The sequence below is a fragment of the Natator depressus genome, chromosome 2 (genome assembly GCF_965152275.1).
Source record: "Natator depressus isolate rNatDep1 chromosome 2, rNatDep2.hap1, whole genome shotgun sequence".
Taxonomy (NCBI): domain Eukaryota; kingdom Metazoa; phylum Chordata; order Testudines; family Cheloniidae; genus Natator; species Natator depressus.
Window position 1 is genome coordinate 214,457,986 of NC_134235.1, and position 22,495 is coordinate 214,480,480.

The 22,495-nt window shown below is 40.5% G+C and overlaps 1 protein-coding gene across 2 annotated transcripts in view; it reads left to right on the plus strand.

Annotated features, from left to right (window-relative positions):
* ICA1 (islet cell autoantigen 1) overlaps positions 1-22,495 on the plus strand; it is an 87,993-nt gene that overhangs the window by 48,124 nt on the left and 17,374 nt on the right. For both annotated transcript variants that reach the window (XM_074945854.1, XM_074945855.1), the window contains exons 7-9: positions 7,795-7,920; positions 8,111-8,209; positions 21,925-22,022. In XM_074945854.1, coding sequence (XP_074801955.1) covers positions 7,795-7,920; positions 8,111-8,209; positions 21,925-22,022 — 323 coding nt within the window. The remainder of the gene's footprint in view (positions 1-7,794; positions 7,921-8,110; positions 8,210-21,924; positions 22,023-22,495) is intronic.

The window sequence follows — 22,495 nt, forward strand, 5'->3', positions numbered from 1 at the left end:
CCTGTTCCAGGTGTTGGTACAACGTGGTACAAGGCAAAAGCTTTTTGGATGAAAGGATTGGGAAGGCTGTTAGGAAAGGAGAAGACTGAAGGAGAAAATGAGAACAAATGGGGCTGGGGGGGGTGGGAGGGGAGTTCTGTAGGGCATTGTAAGTGAAGATGAGGCACCTGTCTGAATTAGGAAAAGATAGTAAGATGGTGGAGGTATCAAGCAGGAGGAGGATGTGATTGGAGTTGTGTGAGAGGAAGACGGTTTTGGTGACTGGCAGCATTTTGAATAGCCTGGAGGAAAGCGTAAGAGGCCAGAAGGAAGAGGTTACAGTAATTAATGGGGGAGAGAATTCAGGAGTGGACAGAATTTTAGTAGTGGGGACAGTGAAGAAAGGGCAAAGTTTGGAGAGATTAGTGTCATGGTCCAGTATGTTGAGAGTGCTGAAGGAAGCGAAGGAAATTCACCATTTTCCCCTCCAGATAGTGGATGCTAGATACAGCTCTGAGATAGGAGATGTGGGGTTGCTATCCCAATTTTTGGGAAGGAACATAGAGCTCATATCATACTGCTCAGCAGAGAGCCTGCCTCAGTTGTAGGCAGCTGGAAGGGAGCCTGCAACGCCAAGCTAATACAATTAAGGCAATCCAGACAACACCCCACTTCTCATGTTGTTGTCCTTGAAGAGAGTGCAAAAAACAACCGCAAAAATTATTTGAGGGCTACGGAAAATGACTTCTAGTGAGAGACTTATAAAGCTCAATCTACTTAAATGAAAGCTGAGATAATCTTGCTCTTTATCAATTTCCCAGTAGTTGCTAGTAGGGGTGGGAAGGGAATGTCTTTATGCTTCATGGACCCCAAAGACTCATGTCATCACAGGTCCATTCTTATCTCCTTTAATACCTTTACCTATTGTACACTGTGAAGTATTTCAGGCACACTTTGGAGGGAAGTGTTCTATTAAAAAATACCAGAGTTGTGTACTACTGACTAAAAATAAAACAAGCAGATCTACAAATACTTGTGTGAAGTTCTTCAAGATTATGGTGGTTCTATCTACATTTTAATAAGAGCCTAATTGAAAGTCCATTGAAGTCTATGGGAGTGTTTCCATTGGCTTGAATGGGCTTTGAATCAGGCACTAAGTGACCAAAAAAAATATTCTGTGGTGGTACAAATTGTCATAGCTCATTTAATGTGAATGAAGTTACAACAATTTAAACTAGCGTAAAATCTGCCCCAATAGGCTTAATCTGCCATTGATTTTTAGGCAGAACTCAAAAGTGGTGATTCCTGGATTTTAGAAGTCTGTTACCTATAAACATTTGGATCTTTTTAGTAAAGTGTTTTTTAAAACAGACAAATATACAAATAAAGTATGTAGTAACTTTATTTATTTCACTTCGCATAGTATCCTTAAACTAAATACTACTTTAAAAGATGAATAAGAAATATTAATGCATTAATTTTAAAAAAAAGAAAAGAAATGTGTATTTTAAAACTTAACCCAACACAAACACATTCATGTTTCTCTACTAGTTTTTCTACTTAGCTATCCAGGTGGATAGGGTTTTTAAAGACCTACTGACTAATGGATTTCAAGTACAGAGCTCTTTCACCCACCCTTAAAAGCATTTCAAGTTGTTCTGTTCCATTTTGGTAAATTACACTATAATTATAAAAATACATGTTTTAGATTCTGAGATATGTACCCTTAAAAAGAGATCAAGTTCCTTTATATGTTGCTTCCTAACAAGTCAGGGCTCTTCATTTTAATTTTAATTTATCATTTATGTAGTGCCAAAGGACAACATGGCTTTTACTTCTGTCTGTAAAGCTCTAGTAACGTATGATCAGTTTTCAAGTGAAAAAATAATTTGAAACCCTCTTGTTCTCTAGCACCTTATGTACTGTAGAAGAGAGAGAGATTGATGGAACAAAAACAAGAAGCTTTCTTTTGTTGCTGGTAATATTATGGTCCTCAGAAACTGTATTATCCTATCTTTTATGTGCTAGTTCAGGACTATTCATTCTCATGTCAGAACGTAATGTCCACATGAAATTTAATCCACACATCCCTTCCTGGCATGGTGCACACACACACACTTTCTTATGTTTTTGGCTTCTCTATTACCATTCAGATGGGGGAAGAAGATGTTATGACCTTTCCCATGAAAACTAGTGCACACAATATGCAAAAAAACTGGAGTGTTAAGTAGATTTAGGGCCCGAGTTGTGCCTGCATTGAAGTTGGGGTGAGTTTTACAATAGTAAATTCTTTATTAAGATATATTATACCTTACTAAAAAACTACTAGCTACCATTTTGCATACACAGTAACACTGCCGTGGTTTGAAGTTCCTCGGCATTTATATTAGACAGGTAATTAAGGGGGTTATGTCTAGGGTGTTTCAGTTTGATGTAGGCCCAATCCTTCAAATGTTTACGCATGAACTTAAATTACTAATCCTTGGGGCAAAACTGTAATTTAGTAATGTTTAGTGCCTAGGACATAGGGACCCAACCTGGTTGAGGCCTTCAGTAACTACCATAATATAAATGTTAAATAGTAGTAATACCAAGTATTACTTTTGAAATTCAATGGGAATAGTCACATATTAAAATTAAAAATGTGAATTACTGTCACAGGCTATTGTTTTTACACATGAATTAGAATTAAGTTTCATTTATGCCTCTCATTTTGATAATAAAGGTGGATGGAAAATCTTTTACTTGAATAAATAATGTCATTTGTGCGAAGGAAACGAACTACAAGACTGAATTTAACCTCATACCAGCTGAAATACAATGAGATAGTGGTAACATCTAAAATTGGAGCCAGTGCAAATGACAGAGTTCAGAACATATAGTTGTTGGGGAGTAGGGGGATTAAAATGATAGCATAAGTTTTTACAGGTTTGTTTTCTTTAAAACTACTCAGTCACAGTATACGGTATAAGCATAGTTAGGTATATATCAAAAGATTAGGAATTTAATTTATGAACACAGTAGGCCATCAATTCAAAAAATTCTTGATTTCAATTATGTTAAGAGAAATACAGCACTCAGGCCAGCAAGGAGAGAAACTTTTCCCAATCATTGGTTCACGAGCAGTTAAGATTTCAGACCTGGTTGTCTGACAGGTAAATGTGATTGTTCCAATTTCCAAGGTCTCATCTGGTTCTCGAGTAAATCAAACTGAAGTGCTGTTGCTGCTCTAATGATTAAAATTAAATAGCCCTTCTTTACATTTTGCTCATTCCGTTATGGATTGTGTGACGTTGTTTCTCAGTTTTCTATAATTTATTGTGTGTCTGACACCCTTGCTTTATCTGGTAGTTTTAGTTTTATCGCTGCTTTAATACAAATTAAAATGCTACCACCTCCCACAATAACTTGGATTGATTGAGTAGGGAAATGTGTTAGTTCAAATTCAAATAAAAAAATCTAATATTTAAGACCGATGATCATATCAGTATAAAGTAGTGCATTCCAAATCTGTATTTTCTAGGTTTAAGTGCAAGACTGTTAGAAGTAATACGTACATTCACTGCAGTAATATATCTGAATGTTGGGACTAGAAAATGATTTTTTGTTCAATGCTTGGCACATTAGTAACTAAAAGACAAGGCAATCAGAAGCCTTACAGGTGGTGGTGGTGGTGACATTGCAGGATTTGCTTGTATAGCAACCAGTTCTAATCTATGCTATGAAACTAAGCAACTACTGAGCACCGCATGCTAGGTAGCTGCCTCTTTCACTGGGAAATGTTCAAGGCGTATTTGGATTAGTGTAATTCACTTACGTAGTCAATAGAATCCTTTGACCCCTGTCAGAAATCTTAAAAATCTCATCATGACCACAATCTTCAATACATTCATGTGCTGAACTTTCAAGATGTGACCAATGTTAAACATATGTGTAAGAGTTTGCTGGTTCAGGGTCATGATGAGCTGCTGTCATCAAAGACATGGTGTATAGAGTAATCACAGGAGAGGGAGACGATTAGTGTGTATTACATGAGCCCTTTATTTGAGAAGAGAACGCACGGTTCTATCAGTGCCTAATAAATTATGAGGTATTAAGTAGATCAGGGTTGTCAAACTTCATTGCACTGAGACCCCCTTCTGACAACAAAAATTACTACATGACCCCAGGAGGAGTGGCCAAAGCCTGAACCCATCTGAGCACCACTGCCCCGGGCGCGGGGCGGCCCAAAACCGAAGCCCAAGTTCTGCTGCCCTGCGTGGGGGGCCTGAGCTCCGCAGCCCAGGGCTGAAGCCGAAGTCCAAGCCCCACCGCCCAGGGCTGATGCCCTTGGGCTTCAGTCCCACGCAGTGGGGCTCAGGCTTCAGCTTCAGATGGTGGGGCTCAGGCTTTGGCCCCGGGCCCCAGCAAGTCTAATGCCAGCCATGGTGACCCCATTGAAACAGGGTCGCGACCCACTTTGGGGTCCCAATCCACAGTTTGAGAACCGCTGAAGTAGATTATTATTATTGTTACTTTTAATATTAATTCCTAAAGCCACAAATATTCTTAAAAGATGTTTAATGTAATTTGGATTGTAAATGCATGTATAGACATCCAAAAATAGGCAAAGACTCAAGCTGTTGTACTAGTCTGCATTCTCTCCTGAATATCCTATACTGCTGTTGCAGAAAAAGAAGTCCTATTACTGACCAAACCTCCGGTAACTCAAAATACTAGATGAAATCAACTATTTAATAATTCTCGGTGGTGTCTTGTCTTCCTTGTTTGGCAGGAAAAGTGTATGGCATTTGGTAACACAGCAGTACATTAAGTATTTTAATAATCAGTATTGACACACAAAACATATGGTCTTGAATTACACATTGGGTCAAGTGGATCAAGTATTAGTCATCTCTGTTTTCTCTTTTGGAAGCTAAAAGATTTATAATCATAGATTCAGTTAGGATATAGGTATATAGTTTGAGATGTACTATGTTACATAGAATCTTTAGAGGATGTATCCTGAGACAGGCTCCCAGGTTACAGAGAACATACATATACCACTAAAAGGAAAAAAGCACATTTTTCTGTGGTAATTTTCTAACCAGTTGGAAAGTATTATTTTTAATAAATTGGAAACCTCACATACGTCCTAATTCCAGTCTGTTATATAAAACCCTTGTGCAGATTTACAATTTTGGAAATTATTAATTATGCATGCTGTCAGCAGGAATTATTCCTGTGGACTGCCTTGTGTGTGACAGAATATTAAGAAATGAACATTCTTTGCACACTTGGGATATCACTATGCAAGGTAATAGTGGCATTCATTGTTTTCTTGCAAAACACTGCGTCACAGCATATGGACTAGAGACCAGATTCTGATCTCAGTTGCACCAGTGTAAATCTAGAGTAACTCCATACTCGTGTAACCCCATTGACATCAATGGAGCTGTTCTGGATATACAAGAGCGTAACTGAAACCAGAATTTGGTCCTAAGTCTCCAGTATATTTCCCAGAACCCCAGCACCTTTCCCATTCAAGTACCTTCGTATAGCATTTCTTGGTAGCAAAAGCTATAGATAATCTGTTTAGACTTCCTTCTTTCACAAACTTAACGACTTTTTCCAAAATTCTTCTTTTAAAGTTGCATTTTTAAGTGCTTGTTCTCAGTTGCGCGCTCGCGCACGCACTCACTCTCTCTCTCTCTGTGGTGGGGGAGGGGAAGTGGGAGAGTGAATTTCGAACAAAATGTACGCATTTGTATTAAGTTATGTGATGGTAGGGGAAAATGTATTTGTGTTATATTTAAGATTTTTTAAAAGAAATTTTTGCACACACAGGCTTCAGTAGCCGAGCCTTAAAACTGGTCTTTTGAAGTAGCTTATCTTCACTGTTCATCAGTTTCGAGACTAATTCGGAATAAAATAATATACGTTGGAACGAGTGGTATGAAGTTTCCTCCAAATACAGGGCTGCAATACTATTTGTGGTAATATGGAATAAGTTAATACATAATATCAATGTTCATTATGTGGGTGTGATTTTGTTTTTTAATTAATTTATTTCATTTTTTTTTTTTTGCTTGCCATTTCACTGTGGAGTTCTTTTGTTGGGTAAACTTTTGATTTGTAACTATGGTGGTATACAGGGAAATCAACAGAGAGGTACGTGTGTGCGATATTTCTCCATTTTCTTAAAAATAATCCAAGGAATTACATACAAAGATTTCCATCGATGTAATACTAAGGCAGTCTTGCAGAACTGTCATGAAAATGAAACTCCCTGGTCAGAGGCGCAGTTCTTCCGGCAGCCATGGGCACCAGCCACTGCCCAGCCCCTGGGCACCGGGAACCCCCAGTCTCCAGGAGGGTACAAGGTTTGAGCCAGGCTTTTAGCGCTTCCTGGGGGATCAGAGATGCAGGAGAGTGGGATCTGGGGATCTGGGACTCCTAGAACTACCTGGCCCCTGCTGGGTATGGTGCTCTTCAGCCTGATCACCTCTCTGCGTGAGAGCTCAGGGCTGGGTATGAGGCAGGGAGAGTTTGGAGTTGTGTGCAGGGCAATGTAGGGGAAAGAGCAGGGTGTGGGCAGGGATAGTTTGTTGCTGGGTGCAGGACAATGTCGGAGGAAGAACTCAGGGCTTGTGTGGGGCAGCGGGAAGAAACTGTAGAGCTGGCTGCAGGATGGAGATAATGGGTCTGGGTGTAGAGGTAGTGGGGGAGGGGAGGAAGAGTATGTGGGAGGGAGAGCTTGGGGCTGGGTGCAGGGCAGAGGAGGGAAAACTCTGGGCTCCCCTCCGCAGGGAAAATTCTGGTTGTGCCCCAACCCTATTCACAAAACATCCGCATCAGCCTTTTACTCTGTTAGCTGCTGCTACTGCTAAGAGAACCAGTATTTTACTGGCCTTCAAAACAAAAAATTACTTGTTTAATAGACAAAATTGTGTGCTAATTCTGGAGAATGGGTAAGCAAAGGTTAATGTGAGCAGAAAACACAGTCCTGTGAAATTCTATATGCCTGTTTACCTAGGATCAGAAGGTTCTGACGTGTTTATTAAAAGTATAAAAAGAACCTACCTACCTATTATAAAGAAAGCTTTGAATAGAGAACTTTTTAATTAGAATTAAACTGTTAAATTGTAACTTCTACCATAGTCAGATGTGACCAACAGTAGCCAGATGACTGTATATAGTTTCATTCACATTGATCATAAAGAGCTTTATGCATATTACAGCACATTTTTGACTGTGTCTGAAAGAGATGCATACACATATAACTACATATATATTTAACTGCTAGACACACAATAAATATTCTGGTTATCATGCATAATAGGGTGCATTCAGTTCCATATAAGTTGATCATCGTTAAAGCTTTTGAATTGTATTTCTACAAATTGTTGTAAAAATAAGGACACTGTATATTGAACACACAAATAATAAATATTTAACATTTTTATGTAGTCTGTGTCAATATTAAAACATAACATCTTCAGTGAATGAATAGTAACTAAAAAGGACAGGAGAAAAATAAGACCATATGCTATCATGAATCAATCTACTTAATTCTCATTTCACTGGGAGTTTTGTGCAACATTCGATAGCATGATGAGGGCCTTATATAGGTTTTTAACTAGTCCTGTTATGTTTACCTAATTTTCTGAAAAGATTATATAAGTCTGCTGCACTGTTTTCAGGGTTTTTTGTTTTTTTTTTATATAAGCTACGAGGCTGGGTAGATGGAGGCAGAAAAAGTTTAAATCATTAAAAGCCAGCTGCTCCAACCTCCCTCATCTCCTGTTTGTGATACGTGACTCTTTGTATTTGAAGGTTCAAGCACAAGTACGTCATGCAAAACTAAATTTTGACAAATTGAAGACTGATGTGTGTCAGAAAGTGGATCTTCTTGGAGCGAGTAGATGTAACCTCCTGTCTCATGTTTTAACAACATATCAGGTATTCAAAGAACACTTTGACCTCAAAGGAAAGATTCCCTGTAAGCTGTAAAACCACGTTTTTCATATAGCGGTAATGTGACAATATGCTGATAAGTATAAGAATATCTAAATCGCTTGGGGGAATGAAAGTTTGCACTAAATACTGATTATTAGACTAATATTGTATTGAAATATTACTTTCTTTATAGACAACGCTGCTTCATTTCTGGGAAAAAACCTCACACACCATGGCAGCTATCCATGAAAGTTTCAAAGGTTATCAGCCATATGAATTCACTATGTTAAAGGTAAGGACCATACAAGTGTATTCTTTTATGTATCCATTGTTCAACCAGGAGAGTGATTTGGTAATAAATGAGAGAAAAGCAGTACACCTTTTTATTTGCGTATTCATATCTAGGGGGTTTGTCACGGATTGCCAAGCAGTAGTCATGGTGTGCAGTTTATTAAATATCCTGGCATTTCCTTTTGATAAATGCATATTGGCCAGCATATGGCCCCATATCAACAAAACATCCCTATTCAGGATGGCATTTAAGCACTTGTTTAAAGTTTAAGCACATACTCAAGCATTGTCTTAAATAGTGATGTGCCCCAGGTGCTGAATCAGGGCCAAAAAGAATAGTAGACAAACAGGACAAACTGTAGGTTTTACTTTGTCCTCCACAATCCCACAAATTTTATGGCCACCATTTTTCTTTTTGCACTTGTTTTTAAAAACAGTTCTTAAAAAATATCTTCTCATGTTAAAAAGAACGTCTGCATCTAAGTACCCACAAGGTGATTTTGGATGCTCAAGCTCTTTTTTTCCCTTCTCCTTTACTTTGTTACAAATTCTGTGGTGAAATTTCAGGAGTGCAGTAGAACCTCTGAATCTGCCACACTTGGAACATAGGGCTGGACTCCATTCTCAATGCCTATGTTCATGATCTCTTCTGTGCCAGCGCAAAAATCACTGATCGCTTTAGTGAATTTGAGGATTCACTAAAGAAATAGAATTTTTTTTAAAAAAATGTCAACTGTTCAGTTAAAATTAGAGTAGCCTCTTGCCCAGTAGTCATTACACAGCAAAGAAGGCATGTAACTGCCTGATCCCATTTGCACCAAATAAATAGGGATGGGGAGAAGATGGAAGTATTTCCATCCGGGGGGATTTGGGGAAGTGATAGGAGAGCTGCAACAAACAGGAAAGTCAAGAATGAATGACTTGTGACAATATGATATTGACTGAGACAACTTAGCTCTAAAACAATTTCAGGTCAGATCCTCAATCATTTGTGTGAATGTGTGTCTGTGTCACACGCAGAATAACCAGTTGGTCCACATTTCACTAGTCGGTCCTTGCAGCTGCACTATAGGCCTCAGAGGGGGGAGAGTCTTGAGGTTAGAACTTTTATGGAGAGTTACCTCACAACCCCGAAGAGCCTATAGGGATTTGTGGGTGCCAATCCTCCAGGATTGTCCTGGAGTCTCCAGGAATTAAAGATTAATCTTTAAGTAAAATTATGTCACGTGATGAAGCCTCCTGGAATACATCCAACCAAAATTGGCAACTCTAGGTCTGATGGTGCAACGGCTCAAAAAAATCTGATTTGCTAACCTACACTGACCAACGAACAGCAAAAATAAATCAAGGGCCCATTCCTGAGCCTGATTAAAGCATCATAATGCTATCTTAATTAGCCAGAGGAGGAATCCATTTTCTAGGAGCAGTCCTCAGATACCATAAAGCTACCATAGTGACTCCACCCCACCTCTTTCAGCTCCCAGTGCAGAAGACTGGGATCATGGTCAGGATAGCCCTATGTGATAAAACAATAGGCAGCTAGGCATATATAATAGCCTTGAGGCTGCTACAAGTTGCACACAGGATCAAGTTGATCCCCAGTTAGTCCCAGGATCGAGCAGGGCATAAAGCCACTGTTACCCCCTCACTCAACTGCCTCAAGTGCAACTCAGGCATATCCCAGATTTGGGGGCAAAGTCTCAAATTTGGATCCCCTATTTGGTAGCATGATTGCTAGAGTACTAGGGCAGCCTGTGCCTGACCACACTACCCTGAAGGTAGTTTACTAGCTGTCTTTTTTTATGCTTTGAAGCAAACAAATATATTTGTGTTGAATACTGTGACATTTTTTTCTGTTGGTATTGTAGTATTTGCACTTCTAACGTAGTCTAAGGAAGTGAGATTCCTCTGCACGTATTATAAATAACTAGCCAAATATTGTTCAGATCTCAATATATGGGACACATTTTAGATGTCGTGCTGAGAGAGAACTTGGGCAGCCAACATGCTTATTTCCATGCATAAAAGATCCATGTGGTGGAAGATGGTAGATAGGCAACGCTATTCGGATTTTACTCCTCTTGTGTGATAGATTTGATTATAATCTAAATTAAAATTGGATTTGGTCTCAGTAACTTAAAGAAGTGTGAACTAGATTGTGTGTGTGTGTGCGTGTGTGTGTGTGAGATGAAGTCTCGTAAAACAAACTACAGCCATAAAAATGAAAGTGAATATTCTACAGTACAGCATATATAGCTCTTCCCTCATAATGAGAATCCTTATAATTTGTAGTGCTGGCATCCCATGTTGAGAAAATATGGCTCCTTGTTTTTTGCCATGACATTTTACCATGCTGAGAACATCATGCTGATCGCTGTTCTGGGATTTTCAGCATAGAACTACATGAAGGGTTAGTGGAAATGTTTAAGAAAATAACTAAATATTTGGGATAGAAGATTAGGCTAGTTGTCTTTTAATATCAGCAATTTCTTCCTTTTGGTAGTTATTACAATGACCACATTCCATGGTACACCAAAGTTTTTATTTAAAAAAAAAAAAAAAGTTGTGATTTCTTAATTTAAACAATCTGTGTTACTAAACTAATTTTACAATTGTGGATAATGAATAGATTTTAATTTAAATCTGTAGGTCATCATATTTCATTTATTCATTTCAAGTACATGAATATTACTGAATAGTAACAGTCTAGCTTTTTTTGGAAAGCTGAGTGAATGGATGATAGATTCATACCACCATAATTTCAATAGATGGCTTCATGTTATGGCTATAGGGGACTTATCTTTCATACAAAGAATATTTCCAATATTTAAGTTTTTTCCTGTGTGCTTATATATTTTTAATGTGCATGTGTAATGTTAATATATTTAAATTTTATATTATGTTACAAATATACATACAATACATGTGTATATAACTGTTTCACAACAAAATGTTGTGTGCACTCGCGTGTGTGTTGTGACAGTTAAGCTTACTGTATGGCCAAATTAAAGCACAGGTACTATAGACCCTAATGGCTATATATATATATATATATATATATATATATATAAATAAAGTCCTCAGCTCCTGGAGTCATGTGATTACATCAGAATCCAAGGGTTTTTTTTTTTTTTAAGTTTTTAGCCTTCATGGCTGTGAAGATAGGCTTGAAAATATGAACTGAGTGTAACCAATGTACCAATATCTGCCTGAGTCTGCAGAAAGCCTGAATCAGTAGCTCCGAGATGAGTGAACTGCCCTGTGCATCTCGATGGGGCATTAACCTCAAGACCCACTGTTCTTGATGGTCATCACCACAGAAAAGGACTGTGTGTAGCAGAAGCTGCTAACGGATCAAATTTTGTCCATCTGCTAAAGAAATGCAACTTCTCTGAGAAGATGTATCCATCAGCAGCTGCGCATAAAAACTTCTCTGTCAGCAACAACACATGAAACTTTCTCCATTGTAAAATTAAATCTGACAGATAAGTGTAGCTGCTGATGGAGAGACTGTGTATGTAAGACAGAAACTTTATCCAATGAAGACTGCTTCTGTCAGCTATTAATTTGATTTATAAATTTTGGAATAATGCTAAACATGACCCTAAATCCTGTTGTGTTGTTTGAAATCTACACATTGCACCAGGTCTACTCAAGATTAATCTCTGTGCCAATTTTTGTGTAGAAAAACAATGATCCTTTAAAAAAACACAAATTGATACTGACAAATTTAAGCTACAGTTATATTTTGTGAAATTAAACGGAACAAGTGCTAATTAGTTTTTATTCCCTTTGAATTTTCTAACAGTGTGTGCAATTTTCAGTTTGAAAGGCCACTTACCTGTAGAAAGAACGAGGAATTTATACCCTGTAAACCAGTTTCCAAACACTTGCTGTGGAATTATGATCAAGAACCTTCACAATTTAAAATATATATAAGTATGGAGAATCACTGTAATTCTTAAATCTGGTGCTTGTTACTCTGCCATCAAGTCACTTTTCTCATTTTGAAGCCCTGTCCTGAAAACACATGTTGCTTAGCTTTAGTCACACAAGTAATCCCATAGACTTTAATGGGACTACTTGCATAAGTGAAATTAAGCATAAATATTTGTAGGATCAGGGCCTTACTTTAGGACATTATTTGAAAACAAACATTGTTTTCTTAAATGTCATATTTTAGTTAAATATAGGCTGTCATAGAAAAATTAGCAATATTAATGTGAAATGCAAATACAATGGTAATTACTATTTATGTTTGGAAGTTTTAAATTAATATATTACTGAGTATGCATGTATTAGGTTTACCTCAGCAAAGAGCCTCTTAAATGCCTGTTGGGATTGTTTCTGGAAAGAAAACATTGTCTTTGGAGGCGCTTGCCAAGCTCTGTTAATGAAAAACAACCCATTTGTTTTCTTTGCCTCAGGGTATATTCTGAAAGTAGTGTAATTGCGCGTTTGCAGCTATATTTCCTACGATTCTTAGTTTTATGCTTGATAAAAGATTATTATTAACGTCCATGCATCCTGACGTGGAGAGATCTGTTTGCTACAGTATTATTCAAGGGAATGGGCTGACTGAGTGTGTAGAATGTTAAGGTTGCACTAACATGAACAATTTTACTCTATAACAAATGTCAGAATACACATCAGTTGCTTCTTTTCGTGAATGAAGCTCATTTCTATATCCTTTAATTGTTTCCTTCTTGCTGTAGTTACTTTAATATTGCATGAATTCCTGTTTGTAATTTTTGGTAGTATAATTCCTAACTTCCTGAATTGCTCACAAGCGTCTGGAAGTAGAGTGGGTCCTGAACTGGGGAATCAGGAGACCTGGATTCCAAGCTCTGCCACGAACTCACATAACTTCTCTGTGTATCAGCTTGTCTATCTGTAAAGTGGGGATGATGCTACTGACTGACTACTTAGAGCTCTTTGAGATCTCTGGCTGAAAAAGCACTGTATAGGGATTATTATATTCGGCTGTCTTTTTCTTATGTATGTCATAGAATATCAGGGTTGAAAGGGACCTCAGGAGGTCATCTAGTCCAACCCACTGCTCAAAGCAGGACCAATCCCCAACTAAATCATCCCAGCCAGGGCTTTGTCAAGCCTGACCTTAAAAACTTCTAAGGAAGGAGATTCCACCACCTCCCTGGGTAACATATTCCAGTGCTTCACCACCCCCCTAGTGAAAAAGTTTTTCCTAATATCCAACCTAAACCTCCCCCACTGCAACTTGAGACCATTACTCCTTGTTCTGTCATCTGCTAACACTGAGAACAGTCTAGATCCATCCTCTTTGGAACCCCCTTTCAGATAGTTGAAAGCAGCTATCAAATCCCCTCTCATTCTTCTCTTCTTCAGACTAAACAATCCCAGTTCCCTCAGCCTCTCCTGATAAGTCATGTGTTCCAGTCCCCTAATCATTTTTGTTGCCCTCCATTGGACGTTTTCCATTTTTTTCACATCCTTCTTGTAGTGTGGGGCCCAAAACTGGACACGGTAGTCCAGATGAGGCCTCACCAATGTCGAATAGAGGGGAACGATCACGTCCCTCGATCTGCTGGCAATGCCCCTACTTATACATCCCAAAATGCCATTGGCCTTCTTGGCAACTTCTCGTGCACTATAACACCTAAGTCCTTTTCTGCAGAACTGCTGCCTAGCCATTCGGTCCCTAGGCTGTAGCGCTGCATGGGATTCTTCCGTCCTAAGTGCAGGACTCTGCAGTTGTCCTTGTTGAACCTCATCAGATTTCTTTTGGCCCAACCCTCTAATTTGTCTAGGTCCCTCTGTATCCTATCCCTACCCTCCAGCGTATCTACCTCTCCTCCCAGTTTAGTGTCCTCTGCAGACTTGCTGAGGGTGAAATCCACACCAGCCTCCAGATCATTAATGAAGATATTGAACACAAATGGCCCCAGGATCAACCCTTGGGGCACTCCACTTGATACCGGCTACCAACTAGACATGGAGCATTGATCACTACCTGTTGAGCCCGACAATCTAGCCAGCTTTCTATCCACCTTATAGTCCATTCATCGAGCCCATATTTCTTTAACTTGCCTGCAAGAAAACTGTGGGAGACCATGTCAAAAGCTTTGCTAAAATCAAGGAATAACATGTCCACTGCTTTCCCCTCATCCACAGAGCCAGTTATCTCGTCATAGAAGGCAATTAGATTAGTCAGGCATGACTTGCCCTTGGTGAATCCATGCTGACTGTTCGTGATCACTTTCCTCTCCTCTAAGTGCTTTAGAATTGATTCCTTGAGGACCTGTTCCATGATTTTTCCAGGGACTGAGGTGAGGCTGAATGGCCTGTAGTTCCCCAGATCCTCCTACTTCCCCTTTTTAAAGATGGGCACTACATTAGCCTTTTTCCAGTTGTCCGGTACCTCTCCTGATCACCATGAGTTTTCAAAGATAATGGCCAATGGCTCTGCAGTCACATCCGCCAACTCCTTCAGCACTCTCAGATGCAGTGCATCCGGCCCCATGGACTTGTGCTTGTCCAGCTTTTCTAAATAGTCCGAATCACTTCTTTCTCCACAGAGGGCTGGTCACCTCCTCCCCATGCTGTGCTGCCCAGTGCAATAGTCTGGGAGCTGACCCTATTTGTGAAGACAGAGGCAAAAAAAGCATTGAGTAGATTAGCTTTTTCCACATCCTCTGTCACTAGGTTGCCTCCCTCATTCAGTAAGGGGCCCACACTTTCCTTGACTTTCTTCTTGTTGCTAACATACCTGAAGAAACCCTTCTTGTTACTCTTAACATCTCTTGCTAGCTGCAACTCCAGGTGTGATTTGGCCTTCCTGATTTCACTCCTGCATGCCCGAGCAATATTTTTATACTCTTCCCTGGTCATTTGTCCAATCTTCCACTTCTTGTAAGCTTCTTTTTTGTATTTAAGAGCAGCAAGGATTTCACTGTTAAGCCAAGATGGTCGCCTGCCATATTTACTATTCTTTCTACACATCGGGATGGTTTGTCCCTGTAACCTCAATAAGGATTCTTTAAAATACAGCCAGCTCTCCTGGACTCCTTTCCCCCTCATGTTATTCTCCCAGGGGATCCTGCCCAACAGTTCCCTGAGGGAGTCAAAGTCTGCTTTTCTGAAGTCCAGGGTCCGTATTCTGCTGCTCTCCTTTCTTCCCTGTGTCAGGATCCTGAACTCGACCATCTCATGGTCACTGCCTCCCAGGTTCCCATCCACTTTTGCTTCCCCTACTAATTCTTCCCAGTTTGTGAACAACAGGTCAAGAAGAGCTCTGCCCCTAGTTGGTTCCTCCAGCACTTGCACCAGGAAATTGTCCCCTACATTTTCCAAAAACTTCCTGGATTGTCTGTGCACCGCTGTATTGCTCTCCCAGCGGATAGGGTGATTGAAGTCTCCCATGAGAACCAGGGCCTGCGATCTATTAACTTCCATGAGTTGCCAGAAGAAAGCCTCGTCCACCTCATCCCCCTGATCCGGTGGTCTATACGACATCACAATGTCATACAACATCACCCTTGTTGCTCACACTTCTAAACTTAATCCAGAGACTCTCAGATTTTTCTGCAATTTCATACTGGAGCTCTGAGCAGTCATACTGCTCTCTTACATACAATGCAACTCCCCCACCTTTTCTGCCCTGCCTGTCCCTGAACAGTTTATATCCATCCATGACAGTACTCCAGTCATATGAGTTATCCCACCAAGTCTCTTTGTTCCAATGACATCATAATTCCTTAACTGTGCCAGGACTTCCAGTTCTCCCTGCTTGTTTTCCGGGCTTCTTGCATTTGTGTATAGGCACTTGAGATAACTTGCTGATCGTCCTTCTTTCTCAGTGTGAGAATCCCTCCTGATTCTTATTTACTATCCCACATTTTACTCTGTGTTTAATTTATAATGAAAGAGGAGCCAGGGCTCAAGCAATTTTTTTTACATTTATAACTGATGCAGCAAGCCCACAGGTGCCGCTGGGGTGATGAACTGCCAAGTCCAGAGGTGATTAAGCTCTGATTTTACTCACTAGGTGGGATGGTGGGAATGGTGGTCCGAGCATATCATTTTACCCTCATGGGGCACTTCCTTCTTTACATTCATCTGCACTAGGAACTTTTGTAGCCATTTTTCAGCACTGGTGCCATCAATCAGCTATAGTAAAAGCAGGTTGCAGATCTTTTTACCACTTTGCCATTGAAACCGTGTTGAGTTAGCGAACACAGAGGTAAAAATGCCTGTACCCTGGCTTTGGTAAAGCTTACACCTTTTATAACACTGGTGTTGAAAAGTGTATAACAATTTCCTAGTGAGAAGATCTTTATTTTGGACAGTAGGACTGGGAGGGTATCCATATACTTTCCCTGGCCCGCTGCCAGTTTGACAGCTGTCCCTCACACTGAGTGGGGAAAAGAAATAAGGGTGGGTGGATATATGGCTAATTCTCATTCAGCTGCTAACATAAAGCCATTCAATTTTTGTTTTTTAATATCTTGGGGGGAAAAGAAGGAAACCACAGTGGGACAAAAGCTCCTTTCATGGTCTAGCAACAGATGTCCCATAATTGTCTCATTGGCTGGGTCTTCATTGTGGAATTATAGGAAATGATTGGCATCTGAGCATCGGGGTTTATCTAGGTCAGGTGTGAGCAGCCACACTGCAAAGCCAGACTCGCGTTACTGTCTCATCACTGGTGCTGTGCTAACTAGTGTGTGTACCTAGGGTATGTGGGGGTAGATCCTGTGGTTTTTTGTGCTGTAGTAAGATGATCTGGTCTATGATTCTTTCCTGGTGAATTGAGAGACAACTTGTCTGTCCTTCTGGACACGTGAGAGGAATTGTGGGAAGGCACTGAAGGACTATCAGCACTAGAGTGGTTTAGCCTATGTACTCACTGCAAAGTGGGCACTTACCAGCTCAGGGCTTAGCCTACAACCCCAAACAAGCCAGCAGATGTGAACAGTAAGCACCACCAAACTCAGCTGAGATGATTTTGTATGTGGTCAGGAGCTGGGTTAGAAGCAACACCTGAGTAAGAGTCACTTCCTACACATTGGGTTAAGGCTACAAACATTAGTTCTTTACCCTAGGGATTGTTAAACCTATGTAACCAGTATTAAACTGGCATAAAAGAGTCCACACACAAAAACTGTACAAATTTAACTTTTTATTTTAACATTTAAATTAAATTGGTGCAATTTCTGTGTGAATCAAGTTCTAAGGAATGTAGTGTGTTACAGGGTTACACAAAATATATTCCTGATTTTACACTGGAGGGGTATAAATGAGGCAAGCAAGAAGATTCTGTTAATACTCTGAGACTCGAGTTTCAGATACAGGCATACCACTCCCAGCAGGAGCACTGCACATTCATCTAGTCAAAGCATATTATCCTATGCAAATTGCTTATTCTGAACCAAATAACTTTGGTTTAGTGTGCGCAGCTCCAGTGACTTCAGTGCTCATTATACTATCTGTAAGGTAAGAAACAACACAACACACAGAATGCCAATCACTATTGTTTCTATACTTGTTCACAATTGCAATCACAAACTGTGAATTTACATTCAGTATACCAGACTGTTAACCATTGTTTCTTAACTAAATTTATTTTTGTATTAAAATATTTGCTAAATTCTCTAGCCCTTTTGTCTCTTTCATAAAAAAATAAGTGCTTTTAGTGAGGAGAGAGAAAGGGGAAAATACTGAGGTATTTGCTAGCAGAGTTCAAGACAATATTTCCTAAACACAAATGTAATTAAACTTGGATATTGCATTAAAATATGGCTACCATTTTTAAAAAAATTGTCATGCAGCATAATTTCCCTTTTAATTGTGGACTTTCAGTGCTATATTTATTTTCCCAATACAGGAAATAGTAACTTCCATTATTATTATTCTGTTACTTTTTGCAGACACTTGTGAGCACCATTTCTGTTTGGCGTTTCCCATTGTGTGCCGATCCTGGTACCATGAAAATGTATTTCCTGAAACAGTCTGAGCAACGATGGAAAATATTAGCTTAGTATTAGAGCTTCTAAGAGGAAAACACCTGTTTAAAAGAACTTTTATGTATATAATTTTCCCAGGGAATACTGAGGATTTTTCTTTCCACCTTTGAATCATTAAAGGGAGCATCGGTGCTAATCTGGTATTGCAGTTACCATGCTATGGTAACCGCAAACTTTTTGGAAATCAAAACAGTTAAAAAAATCATAGTGCAAGTTTTATTTATTACATTCCAATAAAAGTTAAAATGAAGGACTGAATGGTTCAGGGAAATGGTATTGGAATATGGAGGGCAAGAGAGAGACGGTCAGGGAAAGGGGCCCTAAAAGCCCCATGTCTGGCTGGCAGAGGATTTATCTTCTGAGAGCACTGCAGAAGACAAATGTAAGGCTGCCTCCTGAAGACCCCACAAAAGCCCTGGCACAGTGCATATGGAGGAGGGTGGGCCTGAGAGAAAGAAGGGCATGTCAGGGACAGGGCCATAGCACACTGCACTGCAGAGGTTCCCGACAGTGCTGTGGCCCATGCGGCAAACTGAGGAGGCTGCTGTAACTTAGACAAGTCCTCAGGGCCTGTCAGGGGCCTCTTCAGCCTTTGGAGGAGCGGAGGATCAGTAGGACGCAAAGGTGATGTACAGCCACCTTTGCCCTCTCCCCGTCGCGTTCTGTGCTGTGCCTCTGAGATGTATCTCACCAAAGCCTTTAGTCTCTTGGAACCTAGTCCTCTGCCTATTTAAGTCAATGGAAAAACTCCCTCAGACTTCAGTGGTGCAAGAGCTGGTCTTTGGTCAGTGGGTTGAATGCAACCCAGTCATTACCATCTGTTGTATGGTATCTATGAAATACAAGAGTGATTTCATTCTAGGTGCCAGTGGACAAGTCTCCATTTCCAAAATCCACAAAGCCCCTCGTAAATGGTGCTGATTAATGCCCTTTTTGGCAATATAAGCAAAGGGGTCCCAGACTGAACTGGAAGAGGGAGTAGTCCCACGAGGTTCCATTTGCAACACAGCATGAGAAGCTTGCACTTCTGCTGCATGTGTTTTTTCTATTCTTTAAACATCTCGAGTCTCCAATGCTTTTAATCCAGCTCTAAATTCACTTAAGCTACTTTACAGAAAAATAAACTTGGGATAAAGAAAACAAAAACCTTGCAAGATGTAGCTTTATGGCAAGCACATTAACTTGGTTCCTAAAACACCAAAGGTAAAATAAGTACAACTGGCTGCCTTCATATAAACATGGACCAAAATTATATAAACAGGAGCTAGAAACACCCCCGCTAGTGAATAATCTGTTCAGATCAGCAGGGGAGCAGTAAAAACAAACTAAACTAGATAATTGGGAATGTTTTCCACATGGCAGATCAGCTGGTGACTCTAACTTTCCTTTGTGATCCTGTGGGGAACTTGGAGCAAGAGCTTTCCCTGGTTCTACTATTCCGGTGATGTATGCTAGCATTTTATTAAGACTCTGGACACAAGTTATAGCGGTTCTCTACTCAGTGTGCTTCTCACAAAGTGTGTTCTCTCTTAGCAAAAAATAAATAAATTATCCTGAATATCAGCAAGGCTTACAGTAAAATGAACACTTTAAAGTGCAGTTGTCAGAAAAGGGACACTAAAAGTGGCATTTACTTACCCAACAGATCTTTTGTGGTTATTCCAAATCATGATAGCTGCTCCATTTGTTTTTTTTGTTACATTCACATAATGTGTTTGGCACAGCGCAAGATACAAATATAAATCCTGATCCTGCAAGACCCACTTACATCTGCACAGAGCTCTGTTGAATTCAGTGCAGTTCTGCACAGGCACAAAGATGCACTCTCACAGGTCCAAGTTTACGATCTGGGCCCAAATCTACAAAGGGACTTAGGTATTGCAATGCTCAGCATTGCAATCTCTGACTTTTAGGACTGTTGCCAGCTGGGTGGAGCGGCTGCCTGTCCTGGTGCAGCCGTGCCACCAGCCACCGGCACTCCAGGGAGCCGGGGGGAGGCGATTGGATAGAGGGCAGGGGGGTGTGGATAGGGGTAGGGGCAGTCAGAGTGTGAGGAATGGGGGGGGTTGATGGTTGAATGGGGGCAGGGGTCCTTGGGAGGCAGTCAGGAAGGAAAGGAGGGGTTGGATGGGGCGGCAGCGGGCAGTCGGGTGGGTGTTCCGGGGCAGTCAGGGGACAGGGAGCGGGGTGGGGGGGTGGATTGGGGCAGGAGTCCTGGGGGAGGCATCAGGGGCAAGAAGTTGGAGGCATCAGGTAGGCAGCAGGGGCCGGGCCATGCCTGGCTGTTTGGGGAGGCACAGCCTCCCCTAACCAGCCCTCCATACAATTTCCGAAACCTGATGCAGCCCTCAGGCCAACAAGTTTGCCCACCCCTGGGTTAGAGAGATGCCTAAAAATGGGGTCCACAAAAGGCAGCACACTGTGTGAGGAGCCACCTAAACTAGCTGATAGCAGATAACAAGGAGAGGGATGTATCCTAAACCCCACTGGTTTTTAGGGAGTTAGGCACCTAAGTCCTGGCTGGGGGGAGCTGCCTATCTCTGCTTGGGATCCACAGCTGGGAACCCTCTCCTGGAAGGGAAGTGCCTAAGCTGTTTCTTGCAAGAATGGTGATGGCACACACCTGTCTCCACACAAAATGGCCTTAGGATGGGGCAAGAAAGAAATTTCCCTTGTGGCCAATGACTGGAGCACTCACCTGAGATGCAGGAGACCCTCTTGCTTGATGAGGAAAAGGGGTTTGAGCATAGGTTTCTCTCCTCTCAGGTGAATGCCTGAACCACTTGGGTATGGAGTTACTCTCTCTGGCCCAATGCATATTTAATGATTAAATTATTTATATATGTGGAGTAGCTTCCACAAGAGAGAGTGAGGCAGACCCACATCAGAACATCCCAGTATGTTTAATGATCACGTATGTAATTCTTGTCACTGATTTGTGTATTTTTGTCTGCATGCCCAAATTTGGGACCGAGATGATAAACATGAAACTCCCAGATGCTGTTACTTAAGATATTTATTTTTCAGTGCATGACAGTGCTTTCAACTCACAAAATTTCCACTTTAGCAGCCTCACAAAATCTGCTTCAATTGTAAAATAAACACCAAATAGGTTTTGATGAAGTACAGTAACTGGAGGTCATATAGTACAAGAGTTTATCACTGAGGACACAGGTGTGGCCTCTTATAGTCTTTGCACATGAGCTAAGTTGTCAGGGTACTGTAAATAGCTGTGCCAGAGAGAGGGGATGAAGAAGCAGTGTGAAGAAAAACGAATGGGTTCATTTTATTTTTTTATTCTAGCTCATCTTCACACACACACAAAAACCCAGTGTGTCAGTGTGTGGGCTGCGACTGGAACAGATTTTTCTTAAATACGTGTTGGAAACAGAATATGAGTTTAGCAACAGCCAAGAGGCCTCCTTCAGAAATGAATGGTCAATAAAGGAAGTGTATTGCTTCCTTTCAGTTGGAAGAGTGGTTGCTTCTTTTCAGGTTGTATGTACTGTAGCTCTGCTTTAGTGAATAATCTCTAACATTTTTTTACCTGCAGAAATTTTCTCTCTCTGATTCTGACTAGGCTCCAATAGTATGAAAGTATTTTCCTGTCTTATGTGGACTCAGCTGGGCCAGTTTAATATTACGTGAAATAATATCATTTCCCTGACTGTCTACCCTTTTCTTTTTCATTTATGTGTTGATCATGATCTAGAGCTTACAAGATCCTGTGAATAAATTAACTGAGAGAGCTGAAAAGGAGGAGGATTTGCAGACTGCAAGCACCAAATCAGTGGAGGATCAGGAGAGTCAGTAAGTCACATCTCAGAACAATGTATTTTTTTCATCCATGCTGTGCTTTCCAATTTATCTTTGGGTTTGTCTGTTTTTTAAAGGTTATTGTGCGGAGCCTGTCACGCTTATAACTGTAAATACAGGCTCACTTTATTTGAACACTAGAGATTTGGACAAATAGAGATCAAAGTGGAGGAATTCCTGTAATACTTTAGTGTATATTGGAGAACTCCAGCCAAGGAGCCAAGCACAAAAATTTTGTCGTAAACTAAAAGTGAGCAATGTAAAACAAGTACAATTATGCCGTTGAATTAACTGCTTTCTGGTTTACTCTTTCTATTTAATAAAGGGGGGAAATGCAGAAAACTGAAAAATAAAGAGAAACAGTGAACAACTTAATTCAAGAGAAATGATAATATTGCACTCCATCCTTTGTCCCTTTCATGCCGTCTTCCTTGCACCTGGGAACAGGAGCTGAATTCTTGCTTGCT